The 8,576-nt window shown below is 38.6% G+C and overlaps 1 protein-coding gene across 2 annotated transcripts in view; it reads right to left on the reverse strand.

Annotated features, from left to right (window-relative positions):
* Nucleotides 1-1,106: 1,106 nt before the first annotated feature.
* Nucleotides 1,107-8,576, reverse strand: part of LOC136844883 (uncharacterized) — a 138,908-nt gene continuing 131,438 nt past the window's right edge. Inside the window, exons 1-4 of one of the 2 annotated variants that reach the window (XM_067114172.1) lie at nt 3,763-3,903; nt 3,325-3,513; nt 2,952-3,119; nt 1,107-2,828 (exon numbers count right to left, since the gene is read on the reverse strand). In XM_067114172.1, coding sequence (XP_066970273.1) covers nt 1,353-2,828; nt 2,952-3,119; nt 3,325-3,513 — 1,833 coding nt within the window. In that variant the 5' untranslated portion in view covers nt 3,763-3,903 and the 3' untranslated portion in view covers nt 1,107-1,352. Of the gene's footprint in view, nt 2,829-2,951; nt 3,120-3,324; nt 3,514-3,762; nt 3,904-8,576 lie in introns of those variants that run through there. The other variant, XM_067114173.1, reaches the window with a different exon arrangement.

Here is an 8,576-nt window from a genome sequence, read left to right on the forward strand (position 1 = left end):
CCCGGCATTTTTAGACTTTTATTATTAAAATTTACCTTGAGTACTCACTTATTATTTAAGGATTGTTAGCGTTTATGCTACGTATCCTATCCACATGGAAGTCGAGAATTGCATAAATATTTACACGTGTTTTTGACCTTCCGACGATAGGATTTTATGGCCTCGCTGTCTCGGCTGCTAAACTATACGTGCTTAGGAAGAGTAAAGGCCCCGTTAGATATTGTTTTATGATTATTGGGATCTTTATTATTCTTTTTCATAATAATTATTTATTATTTGTGCGTATAATACGTGTAAAACAACGCTAAAATTGAGTTAACTTGACAGATTTATACCTACAGAAATAGAAATTATTGTTATTATTATGAATGTTCATGGAAATCATAACAAAAAAGGCTATTATTTGCTTCCGAAGATTAATTTGTTGGTATTTATGTGGAAGAGGAAAAATATGTATCAAAATTACTAATAATTATAGACTAATAAATAGACCAAGAAGCATCGACAGTAATGAACAGTTTTACAAAAATAATTCTTTTCAACTTTAAGCCGGTCTCACTTTGATTGCTGAATCGTGGATGAACCCTCAAGTAGAAAACTTCCAAATCCTTAGCCGCTTCAGTCGCAAAAAGTAGTTTCGTGCATAAAAAACGAACATTGAAGAAGTCATTCAGATTAAAGTGGAACTCTTAACATTGGGTATTGCACTCATCTCTGCCTTTTTAGTTTCTGTAAAAGAAAACTATTGAGATGGATTTTGTCTGTCCTTCCGCACTTTCTCTCTCCCCCGACACATCTTTAAAACTAGTGAGGTTACAGGGCTGCAAATTGGCATGTTGATCATCCACTCTCCAATCATCAAACATACCAAATTGCAGCCCTCTAGCCTCAGTATTTTTTTTTATTTCATTTAGGGTTAAAGTTATCCATAATCGTATATCTGGCACCGCTATGGGGTAAGACGGACTACTTAAGAAAAGAACCGGTCTAGGAACCACATTTATATAATTTTGTCAGGTTTTAGGAGTTGTGGTGGTGCTTTGGTGTATTATAAGTATAATACACACCCTGGTCATTTTTTGGGATGAAAAGACTGAAACGCAAAATTTTCCAAAAAATATTTTTATTCCACTAGAATAACATATGATGGGGTAAGACGGATGCCAGGGGTCCGTCTTACCCCTCTAAAGGTTCACCATAACCCTTAACTTCAAAATCAAGAAACAGATCTTTACTGGCATGAATGACGTAGAAAACCCTTGTCCTCATCATCCTGTACCCCTGTACAATGCACATTTTACTCATATATGGGTCCTTCATTGCACTATAACATAACATAATGAAACTGATCATTACTGGTATAATTCATTCACAAAAACCTCTTCCTCATCATCTTGCATTTCTGCACATTGCTCGTGTGCCCATCTCTTGCAAATGGCACAACAAACCCACCCTTCACCTCTCAGAGAATTACCAAATGTGTCACTGCAATACAAACAGACAGTTGAATCTCCCTCATTCTCACTGTCGCTTTCATGAACCCAGGATGGTCCAGCTTTTGCTTGCTGCGTTGTTTTGTGTTTTATCATGCTTTTGTTAGATCGATATTTGGATGCTAGAGATTCTGGTTTCCTCCTGGTTTCTCTCTCTTTGCACTTCTTTGCTAGAGTGAGTTCTTTCTTATATGGGGATGCTGTCATAAAAAGAGCTCGCCCTTGAGACCTGGGTCTCTTTTTTTGTGTAGTTGTAGCCACCTTTGATAAAGGAATTATTTCCTGGGGTGAACTAGCTGGCCTGAACAAGTTCCGAGTCACATTTGGTGCTACAGGTTCAGGCACAGCACTTGGGTGCTCTGGTTCATCAGCTACTTCCAGTTCAGGTTCATTCTCAGTGGTCATGATTGGGGGGGCAACTGGGTCGTCCGGATCTTCCTCCTCCTGTTCACCATTTAATGGAATATCTGTGGGGTGGGCAGGTAAAAAGTCAGCTTCTCCAAAGACATGCTTATTCAGTGGACAAATTCCTGTTTTCTTAAAGCCATTAATGGCTGTGTTTGGAACAGCAGCCTGTAGATAGGCTTCTCCAAACAATGCACTTAGTTTGTAGATGGTCACCTGCCTGCCAGGATTGTTTCTGAGGAATGTTTCAATAGCCCTCACATAGTAGGCATTCAGTGGTTTCATGAAGGAAACATCCAATGGCTGCATTCGGTGACTACAATGTGGTGGCAAAATGACAATCGTGACATAATTGTCCCTGGCAAGATTTATGACATCAAGATTCTTTATGTGAATCATATGGCCATCCATAATCAATAATGCTGGATCATCCACTGATGGCTTGGTGTGAGCTAGGAAGTGAAGAAACCATTTAGTAAAAATGGAGAGCTGCATCCACCCAGATGGATGGCATGCAAATCCAGTTGCTGGAGGAGCACCATCCTTCAGTTCTTGCTTCATGCGAACTCGTGGAAAGATGAAGAAAGGTGGAACAAACTGGCCCCCAGCAGACATGCAGCAAACTGCTGTAGCTAAAACTCCCCTTTCAGCAGAACTCAGAGTTCCAACCTGTTTTTTTCCCCGCAGAGCGAGGATTCTTGTAGGCTTTGTCTGCACTGTTGTAATACCTGTCTCATCGACATTAAAAATCCTGTGTGGAGGAAAGGAATTCTGTGCTTGTACAGAAGATAAGATGTCAAAAAACTTGTTAGTATTTGCCTGATTGAAGCACCTTGCTTGGGCAGCAGAAGCTGGTTCTGGGGTTCGAATTGCAAGTTCTGGGTGGCGCCGTTGGAAGCCTAGTAACCAGTCTTTACCAGCAAGTCCAGCCTGGTTAGAAGACAGAAACAGGTGCTGTGATAATTAGAATAAAGGCAAATTTCTGTGTGTGTGTCATACTAGGATGCAAACTAAACATGAAATAGAGAAACCTGCTTCGTAGCAAGATCTCACCATTTTGTTAAATTTGTGGTCCACGTTATTCCTTTCTGCCGCATGAAATGCAATGTAGCGAACATCCCTTGCAGTCAGTCCAAAAAATCGATCCTCCATCAATAAAATGTGAGTAACCAACTCTGCTTCTTGTGCAGCACTGAATACCGTCCTGATAGGGCCAAGCATCTGGAAAGTGAGACAGATGCAGTTTTTTAGAAGTTTGAATTAAAAAAAATATGACAAAGCATAAAATATTGCAGGACAACAAACAACATGCACTAAAGACAAAGGTTAACATGAATCAGTGCATAAGTCATTCAAAAAGCTTAAATTTTCAGGAAGTGCCATAGACAAGTTAGTTAATTTTGGAATGTGCTAGACAGTTTCCTACCTTTGTTGAACCAGTTGCTATCTTATTTTTATCTCTGACACGGCGACCAAGAGTAGTTTTGGGCACACTGAATTCTTTTGAGGCTTTTTTCAAGCCCATCTTTTTTTCTCTGACTGCAGCTATTGCACTCTTCATAGCTGCCTCATTCCATTCCCCTCTACTACTGACTCGCACGTATTTCCGGGGCATCTATAAAGAAAAGGGAAAGAAAATGTTAAGGGTTTGTGAAATATTTAGGGTGAGGGGTAAGATGGAACCCCATGGTTTCCATCTTACCCCAAAAGTAAATATTTGATCTCCAAAATTTTCAACAGAACATCCATGATTGGTATAGCAATTTATGGCACATGCCTATAATATACCCACAAATGGGCATATGCAGCATAAATAGTAAGTCATTATAGCTAATATGTCAGTGCAAACAATCCAGTATCTTACCTTTGTGCAAAAACATAACTTTTCCTATTGAGCGCACAGGCACTACTGACTGCGACATCTGCCTGCAGATACATCAATTAGGGATGACGTGAAGTACACCTAACGGCCACAATCTGAACCTTGTCCTTTCTGGTTGGAATTAGAGCGGGGGGGGGGTTCCGTCTTACCCCACCTTCCCCTACTGATATGTACACTGCCTTACCTTGAGACCTCAGACGAAGTCCATTACTGTTCATACACTTCCCTATCACATGCATTCCGAAATACCTCTCTCACTGCGAACAGTTAAGGCTGGTTCAACGCCTGACCATGAAATGCTCCGTCCTCACCCCGCACCCCTCACCACCACTACTCACCCTCATCCCCCCCTCCACCTCCCCATCTCTCTCTCTCTCCCTCTCCCTCTCATTCCCCTCCTTCCGCGTCTTCACTCTCCCTGTCACGAGAGTCCCCCTCCATTAACACCCCTCCCCATTTTCAGTACATAACAACCTAGCCCCGCCATCTTCCCCCTCCCCCGCCCGTGTCGTACTCTTGTTTCTTCTTCCTTCGCGTCGAGTCGACTTCTGGTACTTGTTACGGTTTCCTCGTCTCTCTCTCTCTCTCTCTCTCTCTCTCTCTCTCTCTCTCTCTCTCTCTCTCTCTCTCTCACGGTAGTGTAATGGCTTTGTTAATACACACTTCACTTTATCATTTAATATTCTCGTTTTCGTGAGTTATTAAGCTCTCTCTCTCTCTCTCTCTCTCTCTCTCTCTCTCTCTCTCTCTCTCTCTCTCTCTCTCTCTCTCTCTCTCTCTCTCTGTGAGTGTGTGTTTGTTGCCAAGCCAGGTTATAATCTCACATCAGTTTTCAGCATTTAACTCCCCTCTCTCTCTCTCTCTCTCTCTCTCTCTCTCTCTCTCTCTCTATATATATATATATATATATATATATATATATATATATATATATATATATATATATATATATATATATATACACACACACATACATATATAATTTATATGTGTGTGTGTCTAGGCAGGTTATAGTGTAACATCAGTCTACATTACTCTCTCTCTCTCGTTTTATACGACTCTCTTTCACTCGCTTTCTATAACATTACGGACGACGCTTCCTTGTGTATTACTATATATATATATATATATATATATATATATATATATATATATATATAGAGAGAGAGAGAGAGAGAGAGAGAGAGAGAGAGAGAGAGAGAGAGAGAGAGAGAGAGAGCTTACAACCGCGGCTTCTAAATATCATTAGCATTATACCTGGTAGACAGTATTGTTTAATATTCTAATTGCCTTTTGAGGTGAGGTGTCAGTTTGATTAATGGCTGGACGTCTAGAATTTCAATGACGCGTATTACCAATTTGATTCCTTTCTTGTTTAGGGAGATTATGAGTATGAGAGAGAGAGAGAGAAACAAATTGGTTTATCCTACGATTCGACAGAAATAAAGCGAGAGTATTTACGTCATTGTTAAGTATATGAACATTCGATGTAGGTGGTTATTGTTAATATGTGCATATAGCGATAATAATAATAATATATTTCTCTCATTATTATTGTTGTTATTACAATCCACGCACATAGGAAACGCATCCTTCGGACCATAATTTAACTAGCTGCTACCTTTATCCTGTTTTTTGACGATCCGAAATATCATATTGTATAGGGATCGAAATATAAATTTATTATTATATATATATATATATATATGTGTGTGTGTGTGTGTGTGTGTGTGTGTGTGTGTGTATTATATATGTGTGTGTTCCTTTTGTTTTTAGAGGTGGTGGCATCAGAAAGTTAGCTTTCTGAATCTCAGAAAGTCGTGTGGGGAGAGGTTGCTAGCCCACGCCCTTTTTAGAACCGGGATCGCGACCCCCCCGTAGTCTTTTATCGGAGCGTGCCCGTCCGCCTTATCAACGGATATCTACTGAGTATCAGTTTTCTGAGATATCTTCTGTTTTTGTTTGCGTGTGAGCAAAGAATGATTAAAAATGGTGTTGTTGATTTGTCCACTCATTCTTCGGTCAGGTGTGAAGTCACTTTACAGCTTACGAGATAAAAGTATTTCGGAACGTCTTGTAATCGTCAGGTTCTGAATGGCAGCGTGTACAGTACACTTCACTTGTTCATACATATTCGACTGAAAATGTCTAGAGGTACTGACGTATTTCGGAAAAAAATATTTGTGGAAGTTTCTACATTTAAATTATGCATGTCGCCGTAACTGCTGTGTTGGGTTTTTCTCTAGTTACCTCGACTAGAAAAACAGCTTCAGCACACACACACACACACACACACACACACACACACACACATGTGACGCATCAAATAGCCAATACAGAGAGAGAAAGGTTTTGAAATGAGCTTAGTCAGAACCATATCGGATGACTAATGAATCATTCTTTGGAGTAAAATATAAACTACTAACGTGAATATGTGTTGTTTTCTATAGTATTTATGGTAATAAATAGTATATTTTTCCGTGTGCATTCTTATTCCTCAAGAATTAGTGCCTCAGGATTGTTAGTCGCATACATAATTCTTCTCTGTGATAAGAGCAAGTCACAGCTTTTAAGATAATTTTTCATGTTGACAAGCACTTCAACAGCACTTGAAGTAATAATAATAATAATAATAATAATAATAATAATAATAATAATAATAATAATAATAATACCCCAACTGATCAAACCTCTAAAGATCTCACTGTACACCGGAATCTAATGTCTCAGTTCTTTGACTTTTTTTTTTTTATTCTCTCACTGAACAAAACCGATATCAGCAGGAGTGAATTTCTTGGTTTATTGCATACTGGAATAAAACGGGCTCAATTTTATTCACACATATTACCAGTTTTCACTCCTAAGATGAGTTTAAAGTTACTGTGAAAACTTGACACTTTACGTCATCGTTTTTGTTTTATTTTTTTCTTTGACAACATCCTCTATAATTCAGTTTCTTCTTGAAAGCCTTCACTTCTGATTCCATTGCGTTTCTGATGTCATTATTTTTAATTTTATTGTATCTCTTACGTTGTTTTTCTTTATACAGTTTTATCTCTGGCATTGTTGTTAATTTATTCTTCAACTCTGATGTCAGAGTTTTACTTGATTTCATCTTTGACGTTATTGGTTATATATTTTATCTGGCGTCATTGTGTTCATGTTATGTTTATCTCTGGCATCCTTATTTTTACTCGAATTTTATCTTGTTCTTGGTTTTGTTTCATTTTCATCCCCCATCATTCTTTTTATTTTGCCTATTTTGAATTTGTTTGATGTCCTGTTTCCATTGTTCACAGACTCTTACGACTTATTTATGTGAGCCTATAATATGTTAAGAATTTATTTAGCGTTACCAATTGATTTTCCCTTTCGCTTTTCAAGCTGTCACGCAAATAGTCATTCTTGTCAGATTTGGAGAAATAGTCTCGCCAAGAGAAAACCCATATAAAGAATTGTTAGTTGTGGAAAAAGTAACCACTGGATAGTTTCTGTTATATAATTATTTCAGTAGATGAAACCTATTCACACGGAATAGCACACAGGGGCCATTGACTTGAAATTCAAGCTTCCAAAGATTGTTGGTTTCAACCTCCCACCGCAGACCCCACACTGCAGCAGTAAATGATCATGATACAGAGCCAGTGATTTTTCATCGCCCTGGAGGAGACGCGAACCCGCGACATCTGAGTGGCATGCCACGACACTAACCACTGTAAGCAAACTTCCTGTTACTGAGATCAAGTAGGAAAACTAGCGTGAGATTGGATACCCAAAGGCAATTAGAAATCAGCCAAGTTTCTCTTATGGCATTATTCATGTCACTGAAGTCAGTCAAGATTTTTTTTATAGATACTCTTATCGTTAAAATCTGCCATTTTTTTAAAAGATAGCATTCGTTTAATTGAATTCATGATTTGGTTTTTAATACAAGATTCATTTCAGATTTTTTTTTTTATCTTTCCTAGATAGTGACCCCCAAGGGTTTTAACCCGGTATGTACCCACCTTTGCGGTGTGTTTGGTACAAGCCCGTTGGCGATTACTGTAAAAACATAAACAAAAGACTGTAAATATCATAAAGATAATGACCCCAAGAAATATTAGTCGTAGATAACGACCCCCCCTAAAACCCCTGTGGGTCTTAATCTAGGAAAGATATCTTTTTTTTCCAGAGCATTCTGGTCTTTGAAATCATTCAACATTTTATTTCTCTTCGTTGTTGCAATGTTCATGGCATTGATATGTGCCAACTTCTTTCATCGAGAAGGACGAAAATGCTCGTAATAAACTGTCTTCCAGCAGTGTGTCCATAAGCAGTGGCAACCCTGCATCTTAAAAAGACGTGGGTTATGTGTCAAAGAAAACATAGGGAAAGGTTGACAATCTACATTCTGGAAGTGAATGATATAGTCTTGCATATTGCCTTTGGCAAAAAGCTTTATCTTCCCCTTTGTACTTTTTTATTTCTAAATCTACTACTGTACCTGTATTGATCGCCTCTTGGTTAGTTGAGTTAAACAATATCGCATTTGTTGAGTACCTGGATTGGTGACCAAACCAGGTGTTGGTACATAGATTCTTTAACCATTACCTATACCTACTACGGACCTTAGAATTCTTTACTACAGCAATTACATAAACCAGCATATCATGAATAATCGTAGAAAATGAGTGAGGCAAGCAGTGGCCACAATGAGACGCAAGAGCTAACACGGGAAGAAAAAAGAATAGTTGGTTTTTGTGTGAGACATATTTTGAGCAGCATGTTTTGAGAAAATCTCTGGGTATAGATTT

The sequence above is a fragment of the Macrobrachium rosenbergii genome, chromosome 13, assembly GCF_040412425.1.
Source record: "Macrobrachium rosenbergii isolate ZJJX-2024 chromosome 13, ASM4041242v1, whole genome shotgun sequence".
NCBI classification, from domain to species: domain Eukaryota; kingdom Metazoa; phylum Arthropoda; class Malacostraca; order Decapoda; family Palaemonidae; genus Macrobrachium; species Macrobrachium rosenbergii.